The sequence below is a fragment of the Lepus europaeus genome, chromosome 17 (genome assembly GCF_033115175.1).
Source record: "Lepus europaeus isolate LE1 chromosome 17, mLepTim1.pri, whole genome shotgun sequence".
NCBI classification, from domain to species: Eukaryota; Metazoa; Chordata; class Mammalia; order Lagomorpha; family Leporidae; genus Lepus; species Lepus europaeus.
In genome coordinates, this window is record NC_084843.1 from 30,924,683 (window position 1) to 30,952,065 (window position 27,383).

General features: G+C 57.7%; 1 protein-coding gene across 2 annotated transcripts; it reads left to right on the plus strand.

Annotated features, from left to right (window-relative positions):
* The first annotated feature begins 122 nt into the window (after positions 1 to 122).
* On the plus strand, positions 123 to 26,876 carry PYROXD2 (pyridine nucleotide-disulphide oxidoreductase domain 2). Of its 2 annotated transcripts, XM_062214490.1 has the most exons (16): positions 123 to 255; positions 3,675 to 3,694; positions 6,730 to 6,823; positions 6,896 to 6,969; positions 10,954 to 11,109; positions 13,161 to 13,314; positions 14,445 to 14,506; positions 14,618 to 14,715; positions 17,698 to 17,839; positions 18,236 to 18,370; positions 19,567 to 19,639; positions 19,841 to 19,997; positions 21,920 to 22,074; positions 23,401 to 23,507; positions 25,802 to 25,922; positions 26,621 to 26,876. In XM_062214490.1, the coding sequence occupies exons 1-16, from the start codon at positions 135 to 137 to the stop codon at positions 26,695 to 26,697; spliced, it is 1,746 nt and encodes a 581-aa protein (XP_062070474.1). In that variant the 5' UTR covers positions 123 to 134; the 3' UTR covers positions 26,698 to 26,876. The 2 variants fall into 2 exon arrangements, with proteins under 2 accessions (XP_062070474.1, XP_062070475.1); XM_062214491.1 differs by lacking the exon at positions 10,954 to 11,109.
* The last annotated feature ends 507 nt before the right edge of the window (positions 26,877 to 27,383 follow it).

The window sequence follows — 27,383 nt, forward strand, 5'->3', positions numbered from 1 at the left end:
TCAGCAGGAGGAGCCCCAAGGCCCCCTTGTCCTGGCCCAGGGCCAAGAGCCAGCAGCAGCGCTGCAGCTCCTCCCCTCTTCCTCCAGTCTCCCCGCCCCCTCCCTTGCCTGGGTGTGGCCAGCCCACAGCGGACATGGCTGCCCGTGCTCTCCGCAGGGCCGTGGGCCCCTCTCCGTGCCCTGCCTGGAGACAAGCTCATGCAGTAGGCAAGGGACGCCTGAAGCCCGAGTACGACGCGGTGGTGATAGGAGCAGGTAACAGGCGGGGCCCAGCCGAGCTGCAGGTAGGGAGGCAGGCCCGTGGCTGAGCTCCACTCTGCTCCCCCGCCAGGAGAGTGGAGAGCCAGGCGCCCAGGGTTCACTTCGCACTCTGCCATCAAGTTGCCATGGGATCTGGGGCAAATTCTTGCCTTCTCGAATGACAAGAGAGGCTCAGTGAACTTAGGGGTTCCCATGTGTCTCCTGCCAAGTTAGCCATTCCCACATGTTCTGGGAAAGTGTGTGGCACACCAGGTTCAGAAGGAAAGAGCCTTGGGGTGGTGCTAAGTGAAGGCCAGCCTCCCCTGTGCCAGGGTTCCAGTCACCACTCCGTCATGGCTCAGGTCGCTGTCTCTGATGGAAGTTGGAATCATTCCATAACGGGGACTTTGGGAAAATCAGAACAGCCTCAGAGACCCCGTTGCGCATCTGCAGAGGGGACGCCCCACTGCCTGCCCCCTGGAACTTGGGTGGACGCTACGGTGCTGTTGCCGCACTTTGCTGGTCCCCAGGCTCAGGAGTCCCAAGCCCGCTGGCGCCTGGGTGAGGCAGCAGGCCCAGGGCCAGGTGGCCTTCCCTTGGGGGCGTCCCATTCACGCTCACTCAGGGCCCTGGAAATGTTGGTTCCAGCTGAGTCTACAGAGAGAAGCTTGGAACATGGCTCTCAAGTGGCAGCCCTTGTATTTCTTCATATATGTATATACTAACAGTAGTTGCAAGCTGGCAGATGTTGAATAGGAAGATTGTGTGTGCCTGTGCATCTATACATGCATGTGTATGTATCTACGTGTATGCATGTCCACACACATACAGGTGTGTACATGTACACGTGTACACACAGGCACATATCATGTATATATACATGCATGTCCACACATATCAGTGTGTGCGTGTACACATGTGTGTGCGCATGTCCATGCATACATGTGTGTACACACATGTGTGTACATGTACACAATACACATAGGTGGTCAGCTCTCTGTGTCCATAGGTTCCACAGGCACAGTTTCAACCAAGCATGGGTCATGTACCTTGTAGTTAAGCCTGCAGTGGTCATGTCCATACTGCACATGCAGACTTTTCCCATCATTCCCTAGATGGTGCAGTCCAGCACCTGTGCACACAGCACTTACATTGCTTAGAGATTGTACATAGCCCAGAGATGACTGAAAGTATCAGAGGATTGCGTAGTTTATATGCAGAGATCCAGCACTTACCCGAGGGGTTTGAGCGGCCTCAGAGTTTGGTACCTGCAGGGGTCCGAGAACCATCCCTCCCCCTCCGCCACACAGAGGGATGCCTGGATTCGCATTTTCTGACCCCTGTTCCCTGTGTCCACCTTTCAGATACACAAAGGCCAGTGGCCACAGAGACATAGGTAGTAGTCAGATGTACTGTTGGAAAGTGATGATTCTTGACTATTTATTCCCTTTGTTTTCAATAGAATGTGTTTAATTGTAAGTTGACCAATTTTCATCTTTAACAATGGCTATTTCTGACAGCCAGCTCCCTAACTCCCTGGGCGGGTGGGAGCCAGCGCCAACATGCCCACTAAGTGGGCTCTAGACAAGGAAGCCCCCTCACCTCCTTCCACACCTGCTGTCTCTGGAGGGTCAGGTTGACCCCCGTGGGTCACCAGCTGTCTCGGTGAGCTGCCCGAAGGTGTGAGTGTGTCCCTTGAGAGGTTTCTGTGACTGCCAGACAGAACCGGAAGCTCAGTCTGAAGGCGTTTCAGGCCCGGGGCAGGAACTGAGTGACATCTGCTGAGGTCATGGTGATGGCTGAGTCCCTGAAGTCACCAGTGCATGGCCGCACCTCCAAGATGACCCTGATTCAGTCTTGTGACTCAGTGTGCCTGAGAATGACCCAAGGGGCTTGGGAAAACACAGATTCCAGGGCCTGCTGGCTGGGGATTAGGATCCTGACGATGGGAGGTGACGCCCAGCACCTCGACCCTGCCCACTGGGGTGGGCCAGTGCCACAGGGCCACGCATGCTGCCTGAGGACCCCTGGGGGCAACCTGGGCCTGAGCCGGGCTGGCAGCCTCAGGGCTGGAGGAGGAGCCCTGGGCTGGGGGTTCCTGGACCTTTGTCATCCGAGGTCTCCCTGCCTGCGTGGGCCTGTGTGTCATGATTGAACTGGACCCGGTGGTCTGGAGGATTCTATTCATTTTCCAAGGTTGGTGATTGGCACTCATTAATTACAAGACCAGTGGTTCCCATATTTTATTACGGGCCTGCCCAGGTGTGGGTGCACTGCACGGCCCACGGGCTCTCCTCCTCACTCGCTGCATCTCCCCCTGCTCTGCTTCTCCAGGATCTAAAGCCTCTCTGAGGCCAGGCCCTGGGTGAACAGCAGGAGCGGGCAGGACTCCCGACTTCCCGGCCTCACCTTTGTTGTGTGCACCGAGAGAAGGCCCCCCAGGCGACTCTGTGCACCCGATCGTGAGCCCCCACCAGCGTATTTTTAAAACTGTCTTAGGAAAGGTTTCACAAGTACTTAAAAATAGCACAGCAACCAGCACCCTTTGAACATGAAATGCACCCACGTGGAGTAGCACCTGCTTTTCACCTCCAGGCTCCTGACACCCGTGTCTGTGAACCTGTGCGTGTGCGGCCCAGGACACGGCGTGAACGTGCATGTCTTCCCCAGGGTCCTGGACAAGAGGGGTTGAAAAGCTCAGTGTGAGGGATTCCCTCCACAGATGAGAAGCTGGCTCAGTGACCTCTAAAATCCGGGGGTCTCCAGGAGGGAAATTTAAAAGGAAACCCACTCCGCAGCACTGGGCCGCCCCTGTCTGTGGCTGTGTCTCAGAGCACTTGCTTTGCGTCAGCCCTGGATTGGTGCTCAGGGATCATGGCGTCTCCTGACACCTGTAAAGGCTCTGAGCGACCGCCTGTCAGCAAGGAGGGAAGCAGGCTGGGGGTCCCCGCAAGGCCTGCCCCCGACTCCCTGCAAATTGCCTGGGCCTGTTCTCTGCTGAAGAGCGTTCTGCCTGAGCAGACTTCATTTTTTATCTAAATTCACATTTGGATCCCTGGGGATGGGCAAAGGCAGCCCTAGGCGAATAAACATGTTAGGGCCCAACCGTGCCCACCGGGAGCCACACAGTAGTTGTGCCCGTGAGCTGCACTTGCCTGGCTGGCTGGCCGCTGGTTCCAGACCAGGCTGGAGACAGGGGACACGCCCACCTGCCAGCCACCTGCATTTGCCTTCCCTGCCGTGCTGCGCCCTCAGACACAGTCCCCTGGTCCTCCCCGAGCAATGGGAGCCCCGGTGATGCCACTGGGAAGCTTGAGTGTGAGGTGGGGGGGGGGGGGTGTTGGTCATGATGGACTTTCACGGGGCTGAGTGACCGCGTTTGCCTGTCCTCTGCCCAGTGACGCTGTCCCCCCCTCCCCTCTGTCTCGTTGCAGGACACAACGGGCTGGTGGCTGTGAGTAGCTCCCACTTGGGTCCCCTTCGCTGGCCCCCAGGCCTGTGGCTCTCAGCAGCTGTGGGGTGGGCTGGAGCGGGGAGCAGGTGCAAGCTAGTGGCATAAAGGCAACCGCAGAGAGGAAAAGGCAGCTGGCCAGGTTCCCGGTGCTGAGCAGGACTGGATGGACAGTGCGCCTCCCGGTCCTGGCCTTAAGCGCGTGGTTGCCGCTGTGGCCTGTCAGGGACTCTCAGAAGCAAGTTGGGGAAAAGGTGGGAAAGTGCGTTATACATGCCGCCTGGGAGCAGTCTGGAGCCCGGAGATCGGGTCCCTGGGGCTGACTCGTAGTCATGAGCAGTCTTCGTGTAGAGAGCCGTGTGCTCCCAGCTCAGTCTGAGACCTATCCCCTGGAGTATACAGCACAGCACATCCAGAGCGACCTGGAAACAGAGAGAGGCGGCCGGGCTAGCAGAGGCCTGGGGCCTCTGTCTGTGGCACAGCTGGCTTCTAGACCCCAGGCTGAGCCAGCGCAGGATCCCAGCTCAGGCCCTGCTCCTCTAGCCTGAGTCCGTGAACTCCCTAGGATGCCACTGAGGGCAGTCAAGGCCACAGGACGTGGAATCTATCAATTTGGGGGCTCTCAGAGAAACAACATGGGGTGCCGAGGGCCTGATGCTCAATCTGAGTCCTGCAGGTGACACATCCATTCCACACGCACGTCTTGCAGGGAAACTTATGTGACAACTGATCAGTAATTTCATTTTCTTGTTTAAAGACACAGAGACAGAAGGATACCACAGGGGGAGAGAGAGAGAGAGAGAGAGAGAGAGAGAGAGAGAGAGAGAGAGAGAGATCTTCCACCCACTGGTTCACTCCCAAAATGCCCACCACAGCCAAGGCTGGGCCAGGCCAAAGCCAGGAGCCAGGAGCTCCATCTGGGTCTCCAAGAGCAGGCACTGGGCTCAGTGGTCAAGATGCTCCTTGGGATACACACATCTCATATCGGAGTGCGTGGCTCCGCGTCCCCCCGCTCTGTTTGTGATTCCAGCTTTGTGCTAATGTACACCCTAGATGACCCAAGTACTTGAGTCCCTGCCACCCACATGGGAGATGCAGGTTGAGTTCCAGGCTCCTGGCTTCAGCCTCATTCAGCCCCACAGCTACAGCATTTGGAGAGTGAACAATGGATGGAAGATTTTTTTTTCTCTCTCTCTCTCTGCTATTAAGATACATTAATTTTTTGTAATCTGGGTCTCCCATCTGGGTTACGGGAACAATCACCTGCTGCCTCCCAGGAAGGCATTGTCGGGAAGTGGGAGTAGAAAGCAGAGCCTGCACCTGAACCCCGCACTGCAATATGGGATTGGGTATCCCAAGTGGCATCTTAACAGCTAGGCCAAATGCTTGCCCTGCTCTGTAATTTACAACATTGATTTTCTATTCCTCAAACAAGATCTCATCTCCCAGCTCTGCCACTTTCTGTCCATAAAGCTTAAGACTAATCCCTCCGCCTCTCTGAGCCAGTCAAGGGAGAGTAATAGTGCCTCCCGCACGGAGCGGCTTGTAGGTCGAGGTCACGTGGCTCGAGGACCTGGCCGTGATGCTTCTCACACACCAGGGCTCCTGTGATGAGAAGCTGCCGGCCGAGGAGGCTCGTGTGGATGCCCCTCAGCCAGAGCGCCAGGAAGGTCCCGCGGCTGCTGCTCGGCTTGTTACCCAGTGCCGTGAGGGAGACGCACCCCCGGGGTCCTCAGGCCGCCTCAGCAAGAAAGAAACTTCTCCAGGGTGTGAGCGTGGGTGGATTTGGAGGGGGTCTAAGAAAGTGGGGATGTGCTCTCAATTCTAGGCTGTCAGAAATTGGGACAGCCCTCGGACCAGGTACCTCAGCAAATCTTATCCCCGGAAGGGTAGACTCGCATGAAGAATTGGGGAAGACGTAGCAGCCCCTTGTTCTAGCTGAGGGCGCAGGTGTCTGGGAGATGAGCTCTTGTTTGAGGAATAGGAAATCAATGTTGTAAATTACAGATCAGGTGTCTGGGGTCCTGTAGGTGCCACCATGACCTAGCTTTCGTTTGTGCTGAGAACTGTACTGTGCTTGCTCCTTATCAGCTCATCGTGGTCCCAGAGGTGCCGTGTTCAAGGTGGTCGTTCTGTGAAACGGCCACGGCCAACGGGAGAATCACACGGCCCCTCCGCATGCTTCCCGGCTCAGGGCTGCTCCTTTTTCCTTCTCCGTGGGGAGGGGTGTTCAGAGGATAGCTCCCGGGATCCCCGACATGGCCACTCATTGCTCTGGGAGCCCGAGACGAGCCGTTCCCCTCGCCAAAGCTGGGTGTTCTCACCTCGGCGCCTGCCTCTAGGAGGGCGGAGCGCATGAAACGAGATGACGCCCTCGCAGTGCTGGGCCACGGTAGTGGTGGCCAAGTGGACTTGTTTCAAAGGTTGGACTTCTGCACTGCATTCTGGGAAATCGTGTTGTGTTCTTGGGGAGACCAGCACTGTGGGACTGGAGACTCACAGCCAGCTCCAGGCAACAAAAATGTATTGTTTCCCACTAAGTTGGGGGGAAACTAAGGGGCCCCTGCATCACTGCCCCCTGTAACCACAGCCTCACGTATCACACCCGCTCCCAGCGCCAGGGGCTGTGCTAAGCCCCATTTAGGGACCGACTGTTCATCCTCACAGCAGCCCGATGGAGCAGGCAGAGCGAGTAGGGTTACGTTCAGGCACCTGCAGGAAGAGAATGAGCAGCTGACCCGAAGCAGCCTGGCTTCACCTTCCGAGTCCAGCCAGCCTGGGACGGGTGGGCAGGGTGCAATGGAATGTCCCGGCGGCAGGCCTCTAGGGAGGGACAGTGCCCTTCTGCCGGGAAGGAGAGGGCAGGGGCAGGCATGCGGATCTTAGAAGACAGCTGGGGACGTGGGGATGGAAGGGCAGTGAAGGGAATGGCACTCCAGGACAGGGGCAGCACGAGCTGGCCCCGCAGTGAGCACCCAAGGGCGCAGGTCAGCCCCAAGCTTTCCCGTGGGTAATGAGGGAGCCCTGTGCCCCCTCAGGCGGCGTACCTGCAGCGGCTGGGGGTGAACACGGTGGTCTTCGAGAGGCGCCATGTGATCGGGGGCGCAGCTGTCACCGAGGAGATCGTCCCAGGTGAGCCAGGAGAGGCGGTGTGGGGGCGGGGGGGTGACGGCTGGTGACTGACACCACCTGGTTTCATTCCAGGGTTCAAGTTCTCCCGAGCGTCCTACCTCCTCAGCCTGCTGAGGCCACAGATTTACACCGACCTGGAACTGCAGGTAGAGCAGCCCCGGGAGCTGGGAACAGTGGTGGGCGGAGCTCCATGTCCCCCACCCTCCATGGGATCCCTGTGATGGGCCAGGGTGATGTCCCCACCCCCACCTGGGGCCTCCCTCTCTCCCTTCTGAGGACCTGTCTGGCCCATGTGGTCCCCCTGCTGCCTTCTACCCAGGGTCTCAAAAATTGGGAAATTCCACAGAAAAATGAGACCTTTTTAGAAAAACACACTTTGCTCTGCCTTGCCCCCTTCACTTGCTGGGGTCTTAACCGAGCCTCCTGGGACACCTGCCTGCGGTGAGAGCAGCCTTGTGAGCCCTGCTTCTGCCCACAGCAGCTGGAGCAGGAGGCGGGCACCGGGGACTTCCGCCTCCCCTGGCCACTGATCTGTGCAGAGAGGATCCTGGGAGCCTTTGTGCAAGGCTTGCTCAGCCCTGGTGGAGCCTGACCGGGGCCTGCCTGCTCTCAGGTCTTTGCCCCGCCCCTGCCTCACTGTGAGCCAGGGGCTGAGGCGCCTGCCAGTCCTGTCTACAGTGAATTTGCTTCCACAGTGGCCCCACACGAAGTGGCAGAGTCCATGCTGGGAGGACAGAGTCCCTGCACTGGGGGAAGGGAGACTTCGTCCCCCGTGTCCCACCTCCCTCCGGGCCAGCCTTGACCTCACAGCCAGAGGCAACCCCTGCCCTCCCTCAGTGATCTCCGGGTCTCAGCCGTGTGCCTTTGCTGCCCCCTCCTCCTGGGAACCTGTAGGAGCCAGGACTCTCAAACCGGCAGATCCCCAGCAAGGCCTGGGGAACGTGAGGAAGAGGGAGTCCCCGGCTCTCGGGGGCAGGTCTGGTTCAGGGGTGGAGGTGCTCTGGGTCTCTGAAACAGAAGACCCCGAATTTGACTCTGTCCTAAGTCCCCCAGACCAGTGGTCCCTCAGCCACCTTGCCCCTTCCCTGCTATTCCCTCCTGGGCTGGCTGTGCTCGCTGAGCCATCTCCTGGGGGAGCCCAGGAGGTAGGCGTGGGGGGACTGCTTGTTGCTCTGTTTACTTCAGGGGAGAACCGCATGGTAGGTCTAACCCAGGGGTCGTTGAATTTTCTCCTTCTTACTCTGCAGTTAAAACCACCAAGAATGCCACAGGCTTCACTTGCAAGAGAAAGTCCTAGAACCAAAGCTTATTCACATTCAATGCATTACCCTTGAAGTAACTCTTGGGTTCCTTCCGGATGCCACGCCGGGGCAGTGGGAGGGAGGCTATGGATTCGTACATCGGGCGAGTGTTTCTGAGAGACCTCAAGGGTACAGCAGTGAATCGGGGAGGCCGGGGGTCTGCTCTTAGCAAGAGAAATTCAGATAGACAGGGATAGTACCAGGAACTAAAGAAACGAGGCAATAGAACAGAGAGAGAGAGAGGTAACCCGGAAGTCCTCTTTGAAGAGGTGACATTTGAATGCCAAGAGGTCATGAGCCACGTGGCCACTGGAGCAGAGAGAATTGCGGCCAGAGGGCAGTGGAGGAAGGCCGCTGTGGCCAGAGCAGCCAGGTGATGCGCAGGGGCGAGGGGACAGAGGCTAGCGCAGACAGGGCCTTGCAGGCCAGGACCGGAGGCTCGCTCCGCGCCAGTGCCACGGGAGCTCGGCAGAGGTGTTTACTCAGAGAGCAGTGATGAGCTTCACGACGTGGCACCGTCTGGCTGGTGTGGGTCACGGTGCGGACAGGAGCGGACAGTGCGGGCCAGCACGGCAGCTGCTGCAGCGCTTCTCAAGACGGGCTCAGGCTGAGGGCGGCAGACGTGCACGGAAATGGCCAGCTTCCCGGGTGGCGTTCACGACACGTGGCAATGCACAGGACGTCAAGAGTGAGGGACAGAGGAGCTGAGGATGCCCCATGAGGTTAAAGAATCCACTGTAGGGCCGGTGCTGTGGCTCAGTAATCCTCTGCCTGCAGTGCCGGCATCCCATATGGGTGCTGGGTTCTAGTCCCGGCTTCTCCTCTTCTGATCCAGTTCTCCTGCTATGGCCTGGAAAAGCAGTGGAAGATGGCCCAAGTCCTTGGACCCTTGCATACACGTGGGAGACCCAGAAGAAGTTCCTGGTTCTGGGCTTCAGATCAGCTCGGCTCTGGCTGTTGTGGCCATTTGGGGAGTGAGCCAGCAGAAGGAAGGTCTCTCTGTCTCTCCCTCTCACTCTCTGTTACTCTACCTCTCAAATAAATAAATAGAAGAATCCACTGTATGTACAGGAGCAAGCTGGAAGCTCCCCCAACTCTCCAACTTAGTCATCTCAGTGTTAGGACGGACCCCACGGTCTCCCGAACCCCATCAGTGTGGGAATTGCTAAGAAGTAGAGTGCTCAATGCCGTGTTGAGCCTCTGCACCTGTAGGGTCCCTGGTTTGGGGCGGCTCCAGCTCCAGTCGCTGGCAGGGTCTTTCTGCCTGGCTAACGCTTCTCTCTCACCGTGCCCTGGAGCCGTCCACTGTCGGCAGCGTAGCTGTCAGCTTTTGGTCGACAGAGGACTTGCTGCTGCTCTGTCTACACGTTGGGGGATGAACAGGAGAAAAGCAGAGTGAGCCCCTGACCTCAGGGAGCTGACCTTCCGCAGGAGGGAGAGGAGCTGGCCACGTGGCGACAAGTGCTTCGGAGAGAAGCCATGCAGGGTGAGGGGCAGGGACGAGGGAGCAGACCACAGATCTGGAGCCCGCGGGGGCAGCAGGGCTCTCAGGGGGAGCAGTGCGCCCCAGGTGTTGTCTGGGCCTCCTTCAAAGAAGTAGATGCTTGTGGAGGGTTCTGTGTGCCATGCAGGCCTTGGTGAATCAAGTCACGCTTTAACTGCACCAGGGGACCTCCGTTGAGAGCATTCCTAGGGTAAGTGCCCCTACAAAGTACACACAAGTTTTCCGTGTAAATAATTGATCTTCCTTGCAAGTACAGATTTTCATGTAGCCATTGCTTTCCTGTGCCTCCTCAGCTTGGCTACTTATTTCCACAGTAGGGCAGTTCTAGCCTGGTGCTGAGAGCCAGGGCTTGGCAGGCACAGAGATCTTATTTTGAAGCCCAAGTCCACCTTGCAGAGTGACCAGGGACAAGGTTTTTAACTTCTCTGAACCTCCACTGTTGCCCTTGTACAAAGAGCGTTGTAATTCTTCCAGAGTCATTGTGAGCTAATTGTTATAAACTCGAGGATGGTCCCTGGCACAGGCAATGGTGTAGTGTGGCGTGGTGTGGTATGTAATAAGGTGTAGCACAGCACAGCATGGTATGATATGGTGTATGGCACAGTGTGGCATGGTTTGGTATATAGAATGTGTGGAGGAGCTTGGTAAGTAGTGTGTGGAGTGGTATGGTGTGATATAGTATATAGCATATTGTGGTATGGTATGCTGTGGTTTGATATATAATGTGTGGTGTGGTGTGGTATGGTGTGGTGTGGTGTGGTTTGGTATAGTGTTGATGTGGCATGATGTGGTGAGGTGTGGAATGGTGTGGTGTGATATGCCTTATTCTGATACAGTGTGGCAATAGATTTCTTTTTTTTTTTTAGACTTTATTTATTTAAAAGTCACACAGAGAGAAGGAGAGGCAGAGGGAGAGAGAGGTCTTCCTTCTGCTGGTTCACTCCCCCATTGGCCACAATGGCTAGAGCTGTGCTGATCCGAAGCCAGGAGCCAGGAGCTTCTTCCGGGTCTCCCACGCTGGTGCAGGGGTCCAAGCACTTGGGTCATCTTCTACTGCTTTCCCAGGCCACAGCAGAGAGCTGGATAGGGAAGTGGAGCAGCCAAGACTTGAACCAGTGCCCATATGGGACGCCGGCACTGCAAGCGGTGGCTTTACCCACTACGCCACAGCGCCGGCCCCAGGCAATGGACTTTTGATGAACTTATGTTACAGAAACAGGAAGCAGGGCCACATCCGGGAACCGCACACAGGCACCTAACTGGCCACAGGAGGAGGCTCGGGCACAGGCGGCAGTCCCAGCTGCTACTCTGTTTGTGTTCTGCAGAAACACGGGCTGAGGCTTCACCTCCGAAACCCGCACTCCTTCACCCCCATGCTGGAAGAGGGCGCGGGGAGCAGGGTGCCCAGGTCCCTGCTGCTGGGCACAGACACAGCGGAAAACCAGAAGCAGATCGCACGCTTCTCACAGAAGGACGCCCAGGTAGGGAAAGTGACCGGTGACCGCCGTCCCTGTCCCTCCCCAGCCTGGAGGTGGCTGTTGAGAGGAAATGGGCCTGATCGGAATTCCCCTAGAACACATTGTCCAAAGGCCACGGGGCTTGGACAGGCCCCACTGCCTCCCTGGGAGGGCTCTGCCGCTTCTGTCTCAGTCAGTACGAGGAGAGGGGATGGGGCACCGGAGTTAAGCCCAGCGGGCGCTGGGGTCTTGGACCCGTGTGTGTCACGTGTGTCACCTGCTGGGTTTCCTGGGCCGGGCAGACGCTGTGTGTGCCCATGTCCCTCCCACCTCCAGGCAGAATTCCAAGCGGGTGTCCATATCAGAGTGCACAGAGGCGCAGACGGAGGGAAGCTGAGGGTCAGCTAAGTCTAGAATGGAGTGCACCAGGACCTTCAGGCAGGAGAATGAAATAAGGATTCACTCAAGTCGGCCTCAGGCCCCTGCGACCCAGGGCAAGAAAGCATCGCGCCACGTGCAGTTCTGGGAAAGGAAGACTGCGCGTCATGGGAACACAATCCCGGGGACTGCGTTCTGGGACCTGTCGGGTGGGGGTGGCTCTGTCCGGACGACGTCGCCACTGATTGTGCAGCATAGAAAGTGTCCGGAGGGCCATTTTTGTGCCAAGTCTGGCTATCAGCCGAAGGCATAGTATGAAGCCATATCCCAGTGGAGACATGTTTATAAGAAGAATCTATGCTAATACAATCCAAGTGTGTTGCTCCCTGTTGTGTTAATCTAGTGATGGGCAAAACCAAAACAGCCCCAGGCACAGCGCACGCTGCTCTCTGGCCAGCAGTTGCCAAGCCTGCTGAGGAGCAGAATCACCTGCGGAGCTTAGTGTTTTTATTTTATTGTTTTAAATTGATGTATTTGTGAGCCAGAGACACAGACAAAGAGAGTTCCTATCTGCTGGTTCACTCCCCAAATGCCCACGATGCCCAAACCTGAGCTGGGGCTGAGGCTGAGAGCGGAGAGCGGAGAGCACCATCCAGGTTTCCCACAGGGGAGTCAGGGACTGGTTACTTGAGCCATCACTGCTGGCTCCCAGGGTCTGCAATGGCAGGAGTCAGGAGCCAAAGCCAGGCTATGCCAGTGTGGGGCACAGGTGTCTTAACCACTGATCTAAATGCCAGCTCGAGGGAGCTCAGCTCTGAGAAAGTGGATTGTGCTGCACCTCCACCGTCCCCGCTAATGCTGCCCGGCTCAGGAGCATGGGGCTGGGGTGAGGGCCTGCAGGCCGGTGGCTGTGCCCGCACAGTGATGATCCCACAAGCAGGAGGCACCGGCCCAGCTCCCATTGCAGGGGGGCATAAGGGGCCCGATTCCTGGTCCTGTCCTTGAAGGTTGTCACATAAAGGCCTACTCTGCAGAAAGCCCCTTAACTTCACTTCTACCTAGGCTTCTTGAATGTCGATCCACACACAACCTTGTGCAAGGCTTCTTGAAATTCCATGGGTAGGGAAGAATCAAGTTAAAAGCTCTGGGCTGAGAATCAAGAAAGGGCTCTGGTGGCCCCGGCCTCCCTCCTGGCTCCTGCAGCCCACCCAGTGAAGGAAGGGTGTGGGCCAGAAGCCAGGCAGGAAGAGATGGTGAGAGGTGAGAGATGCAGGCTGGGCGCCTGTGTGTGGCCAGGTGGCGTGTTGACGCTTCAGGGCAAGAGAGGGCCAGCAGCGATCTGGGAGATGGGGTAAAGAACGGAAGGGCAAAGGCCATGAGCAGAACCTTTTAAGGGACACCGTGGTGTATCGGAGACCACACCTGGGATCCGGCCAGTTTTTGGTGGCTGCTGACTGGTCTTAGCCAGCATAAACCTCTGGTCCCTGTCACCACTGCAGGTGGCTCTCCCACTGCCCAGGTCTCCAGACTCCTCTGGCGCCCTCTCCCTGGTGTTGTCATCAGCTCACAGACCTAGGGCCGGACGACTCAGCAGAGCAGGGCCTGGGTGCCTCCAGGTCTCAGCTGGGGGGCAGGGCGTAGAACTGGGTCCTCATAGGATTCAGGCCAAGGGGCCCTGACCTAGAGCTCTGTCCCAGGCCTTTCCCAGATACGAGGAGTTCCTGAGCCGCTTGGTCTTAGCGATTGACCCCTTGCTGGACGCAGCCCCTGTGGACCTGGCGGCCCTCCAGCAGGGCCGCCTGCTGCAAAGGCTCAAGTCGCTGTCCACCCTCACGCCTCTGCTGAAGGCAGGTAAGTCCCCAGGCGTGAGAAGTGACCCTCTTGGCCGGCATGTGAGCCTGTGTTCCTGATGCCTGGCACCTTGCCCCTCCAAGGCAGCCCCAAGGGATGCTCAGAGCACTTTACTGAGAAAATCTTAGTCTAAAAATAGAGCCTTGCTCGTTATCTACACTGGGTTGGTTCCAGGACCCCCTGGAGATACCGAAATCCTTGGATGCTCAACTCCCTTATGTAAAACGGCATAATATTTACATATAACAAATGCACATCCTCCCTTATACTTAAATCCTTAAACATTCCCCAGGCTGGGCGGGGCGTGGGTGAGTGCCAGCTACAGAGAGTGGGCGGCACTGCTGGGTTACCAGGAGTGGCGAATTGGGGAGAGGTGGAAGCTATCACAAATGCATCTCAGAGCACCAGTCCAATGCATTGACTCAACAGCTGCTATATGCCAGGCCCAGAACCAGGCATCAGAGCCCCAAGAGCTGGGGACCATGACCCCTGCCCTCAACGCATTGGTGACCAGTTACTCTCGAAAGTGACCTGAACCCACTACCAGAGGGATGGGTTAGCCAGCCTCAGGGCGTTTGTTGCCTCCAGGTTCGAAGTGAGGGAGTAGGGGCAGGTAAAAGACGTCCAAAGCTAAACCCAGCAGCCAAAGGGTGATCGGTTCCTGTGAAATGCTCTCTGTGCATCGTTCATCCTCACGATAGCCCAGGTTACAGATAAGGCCATGCTGAGAGGCCAAGTCCATTCTGTGTTGCTATAATTGCCTGACACTGGCAGCGGGTTTAACAAGAGGTCCGTCGTGGTGAACAGGAGGCTGGAGACAGACGGGAGCACTCCAGGCTCCCTATTTATATAACCAGGAGGAGACAGCATCAGTCCACCTGTGAAGTGGAGCCCATGACCTCATTGCCTCTGCCAGGCCCCACCATGTCCACACCATACACAGGGACCAAGCCTCCAGCACAGGGACCTCCGGGGAGAAACCACAGCCCAGGATCTGTCGCCTGCACTTGCTGTGCCACGCTGCCCCCCACCCCCACCTCCCGGCCTTCCCCCACGCTCCTGCCACCCCAGCCAGGTTGGAAGTCTCTGTGCCGCCTGCCTCAATGAATGCTGTGTGGTCCCTCTCCTAGGCCGCATCCTGGGAGCGCAGCTTCCCCAGTACTACCAGGTGCTCGTGGCTCCCATCTCCAAGGTCTGTAACTCCCAGCCACCTCCCAGGCCCCACCATGCAGTAAGGGGGACCCTCCCTCCCCCCCAGGCCCCTGAGGCCCCTGAACCCACTCCCTGCTCTTCTGCTGTCTAGGTGCTGGGTCACTGGTTTGAGTCAGAGCCACTGAAAGCCACTCTGGCCACAGATGCTGTGATTGGAGCCATGATGAGTCCCCATACTCCAGGAAGTGGGTGAGCGAGGGGTGGGGGCGGCAGAAGTGGAACAGAATGAGGACAGCAGTGACCACGGCCTCCCCCCAGCGTGAGCCCCATGAGCCAAACACTTGATGCCTCATCAGCTTAACCCTCCAAGCAATGTCTGAGAACTGTAGTTCAGAGAGGGGCGTTGTCTTGCCCCAAATCACACAGCTAATAAGTGGGGGACTTCTAGCCCAATTTGAACTCCCCAAATCTTCCTTATTGACTGCTCTGTGCTGTTTCTCTAAGAAAAGCCTCGCCCCCTCCTCGCAGTGTGATAGCTCAGCAGGAATGCCTCCCTTACTCCCCTCCTGTCCCTTCTACTCTTTCTCTCCTCACACTCCCAGCCTCTTACAAAGCCGGCTGTCACTCCTCTGCCACTGTTCTGTTCACACACACACACACACACGCACACATGCATACATAGACACACACATACATACATGTACACAGACATATACACAATGCACACATGCACATACACACACATAAATAGACGTGTACACACATACACACACAGCACAGGGAGCTGCCTTTCTCAGGGTACATGGGATGTGCACTCTCAGCCCAGTCCGAGAGGTGGCAGTCAGACACAGTGAAGACTGAGGTTATGGGATTACTTAATGAGTCCCTTGTATACCAGGAAATGAGGGGTATGTGTGTATGTGGTGTGCCTATGTGCTTCTGCATGTGGGTGTCTCTGTGTGTGTGTATGTATGTATTGTACATTTGTATGTGTATCGTGTGTGTGCCTATATGTTTATGTGTGTGCACCTGTGTTTCTATCATGCATGTCTATGTGCACCTTTGTGTATGTGTGTATTCTGTATTTGTGTGTGCATGTGTGTCTGTGTTGTGCGTGTGTGTGTACATGTGGGTATGTGCATGTCTGTGTGAGTATGTGTGCATGCATACTGTACATATGTGTATGTGTGTGCACACATGTGTTTGTTATATTGTGCATTTGCATGTCTGTGTGCATGTGTGTTCATGTGTGTTGTACATATGTGTATGTGTACACGTGTGTATGTCTGTGTACACGTGTGTTGTGCATGTGTGTGCATATGCGTTCATGTGTGTTGTGCGTGTGTGAACATGTCTGTGCACATGTCTGTGCTGTGCATGTGTGTTCATGTGTGCATGTCTGTGTACACATGTAGGTGTGCATGTGGGTATGTGCATGTCTGTGTGAGTATGTGTGCATGCATACTGTACATCTGTGTACATATGTGTTTGTTATATTGTGCATTTGCGTGTGCATGTCTGTGTACACGTGTGTGCACGCATGTGTGTGTGTGTGCTGCCAGTGCAGCAGAGGATGCAGCAAGAAGCTGTCAGTGTGGCTTTTCTCCCCGGGCAGGATTGTCCTGCACACGGGACGCCGGCCCCCAGGGCCCAGGGCTGGGGAAAGGGCCTGGCGGCAGCTGCTACCCCTCAGCCAAGCTCTGCGGCAGCCCAGCCAATCCGCACCTCCCACCAGGGGCCTCCTGTCCTTTTCTCTTTGGGTCTCTGGGAGGCTTAGCTCCTGCTCAGCTTGTGAAATGTGCCTTCGAGTGATTTGTTTTTTTTTTTTTTTTTTTTTTTATTATTTTTTATTTTTTTTTGACAGGCAGAGTGGACAGTGAGAGAGAGAGAGAGACAGAGAGAAAGGTCTTCCTTTTGCCGTTGGTTCACCCTCTAATGGCCGCTGCGGTAGCGCGCTGCGGCCGGCGCACCGCGCTGTTCCGATGGCAGGAGCCAGGTGCTTCTCCTGGTCTCCCATGGGGTGCAGGGCCCAAACACTTGGGCCATCCTCCACTGCACTCCCTGGCCACAGCAGAGAGCTGGCCTGGAAGAGGGGCAACCGGGACAGGATCGGTGCCCCGACCGGGACTAGAACCCGGTGTGCCGGCGCCGCAAGGCGGAGGATTAGCCTGTTGAGCCACGGCGCCGGCCGAGTGATTTGTTTTTATCTTGGCTCTTTCAACAAACACTGATGGGCACATGCCCGTGCCGGCTGCTAGGGTAGGATGGTGACCAGATCAGGAATTGTAATGGGAGAGAGAGACTCGGAGCAAGCAATGCAAGTGTCGAGAGTATAAGATAGGAGGCTAAACAGGGGGCCTACCTGTAGGGCAGAGAAGGCCTCTGCGGGGAAGACATGTTTTTTCTGAGACCTGAAGGAGCAGGAGAAATCAGCTGAACAGAAGAGGAGTGAGGAAGGCTCCGGGCTGCCGGAGAGCAGGGCCCAGGCTGGAGTGCAGGGGAGGAGTCTCCACCCAAGGACCTGAAGAGGGGTGGCTTGGAAGGAACGTGGGTGCCCAGGCCGCAGGGCTTGCAGGGGCCTGGCCTATACCCTTGGGGCAGCAAGGGGAGGAGGACTGAGCATGGCGGGCGTTGGGACGGAGCTCCGGGACCTGCAGGGACAAACATCTGCGGGTGGAAGCGCAGGCCAAGGCGGTGCAGTCGGGGCAGCTCTGTGCAGCCCAACGGAGAGAAGAGGGGGCCGCAGGGAACCGGTGGCTCCGAGTGCCCTTCAGAGGCTGAGCCGGCAGCGTTCAGCTGGTTGCTGATGAGGAGGGACGGGTAGGGGTCAAGGTTGACACCTGTGTTTCTGTTGGAACCTGTATTCACCGGGAAGGGGAATGGGGTGTGGGGGAAGGCGATGTGTTGAAGTTGCCTGCCCAGAAAGCATGGAGTGGAGACGTGTGGGGGTAGCTGCACGTGCGGCTCCAGCCCAGGGGACTGCTGCGGTCCCCCAGATGGCACTCGGGCTTTGCAGGTAGACGTGGACACGTGGGCAGCGAGTGCGGAATGGGAGAGCAGAGCGCTCCTACGAGAGCCTTGAGCTCCTTCCAGGGCTGACGGGCAAGGGCTGGGGGGAGGGGAGCCGAGAGGGCACTGCAGGCACAAGGCGGCAGGGACTATTCGTGCCTCAAACTCCACCGAGAGGTTGAAAGCCACCCGCAGTCCTCGATTCCGTCGCTCTGCCCTCAGGTACGTGCTGCTCCACCATGTGATGGGGGCCCTGGAGGGGAGGCAGGGCGCCTGGGGTTACGTCCAGGGTGGCATGGGCGCCCTCTCTGAAGCCATCGCGAGCTCAGCCACCGCCCACGGAGCCAGTATCTTCACTGAAAAGGTGCAGCACCGCCCCCTGCCCCACCTTGGCTCTTGGCAGGGATCCCAGGGTGCTGCAGTCTGGGTTCAGGTGCCTGGTGCTGATGATGGAGGTGGATTCAGAATCCAGAACCTGGGCTACACAGCCTATTTCGTGGCTGCGCAGTTGTCACTGAGGTCCCAGTCCTTCCGACCACCCCACCCACTTTGAGGTCACCAGTCCCTGAGCCGCTTTTTGGCTGAGCCATCAGGGGTAGGTGGGAAGGAAGCAGGGGCAAAGGCGAAGCCACAACTTGGCAGGTGGATCTGAGAAGAGGAGGCTGTGTCTGTGGCAGTACAGACAGTGGCAAGCCCATGAGATCTGCACCTCGCTGCCCCTCCCCCGGGGGTTCTGAGACCTCTCTCTGCTGGGCTCCAGACAGTGGCGCGGGTGCAGGTGAGCGGCAAAGGCCGGGTTCAAGGCGTCGTGCTGCAGGATGGCGAGGAGGTGAGGAGCAAAGTGGTGCTGTCCAACGCATCGCCGCAGATCACCTTCCTGAAGCTGACGCCGCAGGTGAGGCCGGGGCGTGGCATGCAAAGTGTGCCAAGAACAGGCTGGAAGATGGGGTTGGGGTCGGGGAGCCCCAAGAGAGCCAGGACTGCTTCAGGGTAGGAAGCAGACAGATCACGGGGAGGTGGCAAACGAGAGGTCCCACTAGCGAGGCAGCGGTTCATGCCGCTGGCGACCGGCAGAGCCAGTGCGAGAACACAGCTCCGATTTTTCAATCCAGAGGTATTTTTACAGCTTTTCTGCTATTGCGATTTCTCCTCTCTCACTGTCTTTGACGATGACCTATTGCCGTGTTAATGCAGCAAAGCAAACAACCACAAAACTTCTGGGCAGATAGCGACATGTATTAGCTCCCAGATCTGGAGAACTCGGAGGATCTTGCCTGAATCCAGCTGATCCGGGCTTGCCCGTCTGTCTGCGGTTAGCTGTGGGTCAACCAGTTGACTCTGCTGATTTTGGCTGGACTCATTCACACACCAGCGGGTTGGCTGGCTCTGGTCGGTCCAGGGTGGCTTCTGCTGGAGTGACAGGGACAACTCAGCCCTGTTGTGTATGTCATTATCCCCGGGCCAGTCATGCAGACATGTTCTCAGGGTCTGGCTGAGGGCAGCAGCAAGCAGGCTGAGTCGTGCCAGTGCCATCCTGTTTGTTTGCATCGCATCTGCTAATACTGGCCAAAGCAAGTCTCCCAGCCGAGCCCAGAGTCGGGGCAGGAGGACATACAGGGGCAAGGACTTGGGGCAGTTTCTGTCTACACCTTCTCTGTCCCTAAAAGATAGCATGAATATTTCAGCACCAAGCTCCCAGCCATCCTGCAGGCTACACTTGGGGACAAAGAACCACCTTTTCCGAGTGATTCCACTAACAAAATCCAACAATTCGTGCAAAGCGCCTCGTTAAGGCAGTTCTGAGATGACCGCTCTATCCAGGAGCTTTCAGCCCAGAAACGAGGCCTGCAATCCACTGGCCCAGGCCCGGGCAGGCAGAGCCGGGTCCAGTGGCTGAGTGCAGAGGAAGGAGAGTTAGCCCTGAGCAGAGGTATCCAGGAAGGCTTCACAGGGGAGGTGGTGGGCTGAGCTCTGAAGGCTGAGGAGGATTTCTGGAGGCTGGGGTTGTGGGGCCGGCCTGAGCAGAGGAGGAAGCCGGCTGCCTTGGGGCCGTGGCTGTGCAGGGCCCCTCACTGAGCCTTCTCCTGCCAGGAGTGGCTGCCCGAGGCGTTTGTGAAGAGAATCTCTCAGCTGGACACCCAGTCTCCCGTCACCAAGATCAATGGTAAGAGGTGTGCCGGACAGCGGAGCAGTGTCTTTGCCATCCTCTGAGTGATAACTCTCCCAGGCTGGGGAGGGCTGGAGGGCCCCACCCACCTCACCTCCAGCCTGCGCCCCGTTTGGAGGTGAAAGACTTCTTCCTGCTTCCACACTGCCTGTCCACCACCGAGGCCCCAAGACCTCACCCTCCCCTCCGGTCTCTTAGTGGCTGTGGACAGGTTGCCCAGCTTCCTGGCAGCCCCCAACGCACCCAGTGGTCAGCCGCTGCCCCATCACCAGTGCTCCATCCACCTCAACTGCGAAGACATCCCCATCCTCCACCAGGCGTTCGAGGATGCCGTGGCCGGCCTGCCCTCACGCAGGTGGGTGGCCCTGGGCTTAGGGTTCAGCCTCCCCCGCCTGGCGTGGAACCTTCGCAGGGACTTAGGGTCTGTCTCAATCCATACTCAAATTCCAAGGACAGAAAGTGCATCCCAGGCAAGAAACCCGAGGCCAGGGCAGGTGAGTGGGTATATCACAGGTTAGTGGAAGGGGCGGGGCTCTGCAGCGGACAGTGCTGGCATTTGGGGAGAAGATGGCGGCTCCGTGGTCACTGAGTCCCCTCCTCCACTTACCAGGGGTCTCTCCCACTCAAAACTGCTCGAGCAGGTCCCAGTGCCAGCACAGATGTGAGTCCATCCTGGCGAGCTGGGTGGATGGTCCAGGGTGCCATCCTTCCATCCTGCACACTGTCCACAGGCGCTGGGGAAGGCCTCGCTGGGTACAGGTCAGCAGGCCTGGGGATCGGGCTGGGGTAGGAAGTAGAGCTGCTAATTAGACAGGGACGCATTACTTAGAGCCTAAGGTGAAGAAGAGAGAGGCCCAAGTGAAGGGTGAGGAGCGAGGGTTCAGGGACCTGGGTGCAGAGCAGCAAGGCCAAGAAGATCTGCCTCCAGTGGCCTAAGCTTCTCCCTGGAGGATACAGGACAACACACACGCACACGCGCACACACGCACACACGCACACTGATGGGTGTTTTGCAGGGCGGGGAGGACTTGCCGTTCAGGTGAGGGAAGCCTCTCTGACAATGTGATATTTCAGCAGACCCGAAGGAAGGGAGAGCACGGATTTGGGGGGCGCTGGGGAAGAACACCCAGACGGAGGGAGGTCAGGTGCGGAGGTCACTGTGCTGCTGTGTCGGAGGCAGAGAGAGGGGCCAGACTGGCTACAGACGGAGAACCTGGGAGTGAAGGGTCTGAGGCCCACAGCTGCTAGGGCCTGCCGGTCTTGTCCACTGCTTCTGGCCTTTACTCCAGGAAAGCTGGTGCAGAACCCGAGTCACGCGTTAGAAGGGCCACGCTGGCCACCGTGTGGAGAAGAGGTTAGGGCGTCTTTACAGTTGGTTGCTGTTGCAGGATCCACGGGCAAGGCTGGTAGAAGAGATGAGCAGTGTGGAGGCACAGGCTTTCCTCCTGGACAGGAAGTGGGGTGTGAGTGGAGAAGCCCAGCCCCAGAAAACAAGGTTTCCGGTTATTACAGAGGGGAAGGGGCTGCTGGGGGAGGAGTAGGGTTTAGAGGCTGTCAATCAAGACCGGCCTGGACAAGTCATGGTGAGAGGCCTGGTGGACCCCCGAGTTCAGGGATGTGGGGAGTGGGGGAAGGGCCCACGCATGGCCTTGGAGGATGCTCAGGCCATCTGCCCTCGGGAGCCGTGAGGGACTAGGGCCGGGGGGGTTGGCTCCAGGACCCCTGAGGATGTTCAAGGCCCCTAGATAAAATGGTGTAGCATTTGCAAATAGCCCCACACATCCGTCCATGAACTTCAGATCATTTCTACGTCTGCTACCGAAGGCAGTGGAAATGCCGGTGAATAGTCACAGAACAGTGACGAGTTCTGTAAGAACACACTCTGCTCTGAGTCCTCTCAGCCCATGGTTGGCTGAGTCCACAGCTGTAGAACCGCAGCTATGGGGTGGGGTGGGGGGGCGTACCACAGGGAAACTGCACCTGCTGCCTTAGGCCTGGCCGCTGGTCTGGCACATTGTCTGTCTGTCAGGCACCGTTTGCATTTGGGAACCCTGATAGGAGCACAGGGTGTGCGGGGGAGGAAGGTGAGGACAGCTCGCCATCCATCAGGGGGCTGGGCCTGACCTGGGACCCTGGGCCTGTGAGTAGGTAGGGCCTCAGGCTGGCCCAGACTGCTTTGGGGAGGGGCGGCGCTGAGCCCCTCCTGCGAATGCCCCTGTGACGACTGTGACAGTTGGCCCCTCCAGAGCCAACCTTCTCCCTCTCTGCTCGTCCCAGGCCTATGATCGAGCTCTGCATCCCTTCCTCGCTGGACCCAATGCTGGCCCCGCGCGGCTGCCATGTCATCTCCCTGTTCACTCAGTACACGCCCTACACTCTGGCTGCAGGCAAGCAGTGGGACGAGCAGGAGAAGAATGCTTATGCAGACCGAGGTAGAGCCGAGCTGAGCCCAGCCCTCCCTCCTCACTCCTCCTGCAGGTGCTACCCCGGGGGAGGGCAGTGCCCGGGGGATCCTCCAGTCAACCCGCTGGCTGTCAGCTGGGGCCAGGCGCTGGGCGAGGACAACCAGAAAGACACAGGTCCTGTCCTCCGGCTGGCCCGGGCTGGTGGGGGAAGCCAGCTAAGGAAGCAGTCGCTGCAGCACTGCACGCTGTGCTGACTGGCAGGAGGAAGCTGTGAGCTTTCCAAAGGAAGGCACGTCTGAGCTGGGTGCGAAAGGCTAGATAGGAGCTGGCTGTGCAGCACAGGGTGTGCGTGGTGAGCCAAAGAAAGAGCTCGAGCAATGCAGTGAGGTGGCAAAAGCTTTGCATATGCAAGAGGAGACAAGGCACCTCGTGTTAAGGCTGGGGTAAGATGGGAAAGACGAGGGGACTGGACTGCGCCAGGACCCCTGGGCCTTGGTGATGGCTGATATGTTTTCCCTGTGGATATTTTTAAAAAGATTTTTTTTTTATTTTTGACAGGCAGAGTGGACAGTGAGAGAGAGACAGAGAGAAAGGTCTTCCTTTTGCCATTGGTTCACCCTCCAATGGCCGCCACGGTAGGCGCGCTGCGGCCGGCGCACTGCGCTGATCCGATGGCAGGAGCCAGGTGCTTCTCCTGGTCTCCCATGGGGTGCAGGGCCCAAGCACTTGGGCCATCCTCCACTGCACTCCCTGGCCACAGCAGAGAGCCGGCCTGGAAGAGGGGCAACCAGGACAGGATCGGTGCCCTGACCGGGACTAGAACCCGGTGTGCCGGCGCCGCAAGGTGGAGGATTAGCCTAGTGAGCCGCGGCGCCGGCCTAAAAAGATTTTATTTATTTATTTGAGAGGTAGAGTTACAGACAGTGAGAGGGAGATACAGAGAGAAAGTTCTTCCTTCCGTTGGTTCACCCCCCAAATGGCCACAACGGCCGGAGCTGCACTGATACGAAGTCAGGAGCCAGGAGCTTCTTCCCAGTCTTCCACACAGGTGCAGGGGCCCAAGTACTTGGGCCATCTTCCACTGCCTTCCTGGGCCATAGCAGAGAGCTGGACTGGAAAAGGAGTAGCCGGAACTAGAACCAGTGCCCATGTGGGATGTCGGCACCGCAGGCGGAGGATTTACCTACTGTGCCATGGCACTGGACTTTTTTTTTTATACTTTGGAGGTTTAATTTGCATAGGATAAAATAAGCCCTTTCAGCACATAATTTGAAGGATTTTGGCAAATTCTCCAAGCCATATCACCTCCTGTCCGCCTAACGCCATCTTGTGTCTCTGCTGTTGGGCACCCAGTGTTTGACTGCATCGAGGCCTACGCCCCTGGCTTCAAGGGCTCCGTGCTGGGCAGAGACATCCTCACTCCACCCGACCTGGAGAGAATCTTTGGGCTCCCTGGAGGGGTGAGTATGAGCCTGGGGGCCCTGCATCCTCCCCTTCCTGCCTGGCCCACCTGGCTTTACACCGGGAAGGGAGACCAGCGGCACCGACCACAGCCGGGAGGGGACTGAGAAGTGGTCACAGCTAGGAAGGGGACAGGACAACTCAGGCAGCATAGTGCCATCTGAGAAGCTCACCAAGGTTGTGGCCTTCAGCCTCGATGTTGGCGTCAGCCTCTCTCCTCTGACTTGCTCCACTCTCAGGCAGAATGTTGCACACTGGAGGCAGGGAGCCCAGGCAGGAGGCGGGCTCCCACATAGCAGCCACATCGTAGCCCTGGGTGGCTCCGGAGCCCAGAAAGGTGTGAAACGCATGCCAGGCTGCAGATACTTAGGGCGGGAAAATGTAACGTGTCTGATGAATAATTGCTGCATGGATCACATGTTGAAATGCATTTTCAGTGTATTGGAATATTGGCGTTCATTCCACTAGTTTGCTTTTACTTTTTAAGTGTGGCTATTAGTAAATCTGAAAGTGTGTGGGGGACTTCGGTGGACAGCGCCGGTCTAGGCAGAGGAAGGAAGGGCTGGCAGTCAGAAGGGAGGGTGTGGGTGGTTGTGGACAGCAGGGGCCAGGTAGCCCTGAGCACTCTTGGTACCTGTATTAGTCCATTCTTTACTGCTACAAAAATACCTGGGGATGGGTGTTTGTGCAGCTGCCTGGATGCCCACACCCCATATGGGAGTGCCCGGGTTTGAGTCTAGACTCCTCTTCCAATACCAGCTTCCTGTTAATGTGTACCCCGGGAGGCAGCAGGTGATTTTTCAAGTACTTGGGTCTCTGCCACCTACGTGGGAGACGCTTATCGAGTTCCAGGCTCCTGGTTCTGATCTGACCCAGCCCCAGCTGTTGCAGGCATTTGGGGAGTAAAATGGTGGGTGGGAGATCTCTGTGTGTCTATCTGTCTGTCTGTCTTCCTTTCCAACAAGTAGATTTTAAAACATGAATACCCGAGGCAGGCTAACTTTATAAAGAACAGATTATTTTGGCTCATGACTCTAGATTCCAAGGTCAAGGAGCTGCCTATGGGGACTGGCGTCTGTGCTGGCCAGGTCCCCAGGCAGTGCAGGGCCTCCCACACAAGGGCAGAGAGCACACGCGTGAGTCTCTTCCTGGTCCCAGAGCCACCAGGGCTCCCTCAGGAGGGCTGCACCTGGATGCCCCCGGAAGGCCCCGCCCCCACACCCCATGCCTGGGCTAGGTTCCTCCCTCTTGCTGCCTGGCAATGGGACTTGGATTTCAACACGAAGCCTTGGGGACACTCACCGGTCAGCAAAGCAGAGAGCAGCAGTGTGCAGTGGAGGCTGGATGGAGGCTGGGAGAGGAAGGCAGCCCCATCCCAGTGGTGGGGAGATGGGAGAGGAGTGGATGTGAGGGCGTCAGGAGGGCTCCTGTGGGACAGAGTGAGGGACACTCCCAGCGATGCTGGTCCTCCCATCCAGCCCCCCCGGGGCTGCACTGAGCCAGGCCTGCGGACCAGAACCGCCCTCCGTTCCCATTGCCCATTGGCTGCCATTCACAGTAACCCTGCTGGCACCTGGGCCCCCAAGCCCAGGCTCAGATGGATGCCTGGGCCAGGAACCCCATTCCCACAGCAGCCAACTGCCATGCCCAGGCAAAAGTTTCTTTTTTAAGATTTATTTATTTATTTAAAAGATAGCTACAGAGGTGGGGGGTGGGGAGAGGTGTTTTCCATCCGAAGGTTCACTCCCCAAATGGCCGCAGCAGCCAGATCTGGCCAGTTCAAAGCCAAAAGCTAAGAGCCAGGAACTTCATCCGGGTCTCCCACATGGGTGCAGGGGCCCAAGGACTTGGGCCATCTGCTGCTTCCCCAGGTGCATTATCAGGGAGCTGGATCGGAAATGGAGCATTCGAAACACAAACCTGTCCAGGGCGCATATGGGATGCAGGCGCTGCAGGCCGCAGCTTGACCGCTAGGCCACGGCACCGGCCCCATGCAGAATCTTCTGCTTATCTGGCAGAGCGAGGGGACTCAGAGCCCACAGCCAAACCCTCGCTGCCTTCCCGCCTTTGCTTTCCTGGTCAGTTTCCTCCCAGGCTGAAGATGCCCCCATTCGCCTGTCTTCCCCAGAATGGCCTCTGGGAAACTGCACCCCTCCCTTAGGCGTCTACTCCCTCTCCTACCCTTCCCCTTGTGCGTTGTAGGAGCCCAGGGAGATAGCCTGGAGGGAGGAGAACAGGGCGGGGAAGGAGCCGGCCAGGGCTGTAAGACTGACGGCGGCCCTGCCTCCCACAGAACATATTCCACGGCGCCATGTCCCTGGAGCAGCTCTACTTCGCCCGGCCTGTGCCCCTGCACTCCAGCTACCGCAGCCCCCTCCAGGGCCTCTACCTCTGCGGCAGTGGGGCCCATCCTGGTGAGTGACCCCTGGCCCACTCCCCTGTGTGGGCTGCAAGGGCTGTAGCGGGGTGGGGAGGCGGCGGGTGGAGACACTTGTGGACTAAGAAGAAGATAAGGGCTGAGGGAGGCAGGGAGGGAAGCACATGCCTCTACCTGAACCAAGCTGGCCCCTGAGTTCCAAATGTTCGAATCCCGGGAGCAGGGTGAGCACACAGCGCTGCCCCCGCCAGGCTGGCCTCACGCCGGCTCCTGGGGTCTGAGGGTCCGGCCCAGCGGAGGTAGCTCTCCAAATCCTTTGTCCCTCACTTCCCAAGCTGGTTCAGACCAGTAAAGATCAGTCCAGCTCCCCAGCTTTAAAATCCCACCCTATGCCTCTTGCAAGACTCCCGGGTGCCACAGAAGCCAGCGCTGCCGCACACTGACGCCCGCTCGGCTACGGAGACTGCCCTCGCCCATCTTCCTGCTGCACCCCTTATTCCTATGGGCTATGTGTCCCAGTGGCTCGCCTGCCAGAGGGGCATGCGGGTGTGGACTGTGGGCCCAGCCCCTCCCCGAGCTCTGGGCAGGAAGCCTGGAGGGGACCCAGAATCCTGCAGCCTTAGTGCCAGCCTGTAAGCTGCCCACCACACTCTGCTGCAGGCTCTCAGCCCTGTCTTGCCTGCTTCCTGCTGGATTCATGAATGCAGCATGGGCTCATGGGAAATTCTCTTCCAGGAGGAGGTGTCATGGGAGCCGCAGGACGAAACGCAGCCCATGTGGTCTTTGAGGATCTTAAGAACAAGCGAGCCTGAAGCAGCTCTGTCTAGGAAACTCGCCCCCACGAGGATGCCACTTGAGGTCGCCGAGTGCTCAGGCTCCAGCCACCATCTTGGAAGAAGCGTACAATTTGCATTTAGTGCCTGCTAACCAGTGCCCCACGCCTCCATGGGTGAACTGGGTGCATTTTATTAAAACCAGCGTTTAATACAGAGAGGAGAGCTTGCTTGGCTTTAGTGCCCGTGTATCCTGGGGCTGTGTGATCACAGCCGGATGAACTCGTCTGGGGCAGTGGCATCCCAAGCCAGCAGAGCCTCCAGGCAAACACACAGCAAGTGAGATGGCTGCAGAGTGGGCTCAGCTGAGGCCCTGGGAGCCCTCAGCACTGCTTCCAGAGCGTCCCTTCTTCTTCCCCCCAGCAAGCCTGCCGGGCCAGCACACCTTTCTGTACACACCTAAGGTACCCCTGAGTGAGCTGGCATCGGGACTCCCGCCAGCTTCTCCAGTGCCAGCAGCCAAGGCCGCGTGCAGAGCAGCCCTCTTTGCACAGGAGGCCCTTCTCCCAGGCGAATGTGCACAGGGAGGCCAGACTCACCCGTTCCTTCGTGCTCACCAGTTCACGTCTCTCATCTAGGAAAGGGTCGTTGTAAAGAGCAAATGAGACAATAGATCCAGTATCTGGTGCGAAAGGGGCCTTCAGGGCGGGGTGGAGCATCATCTT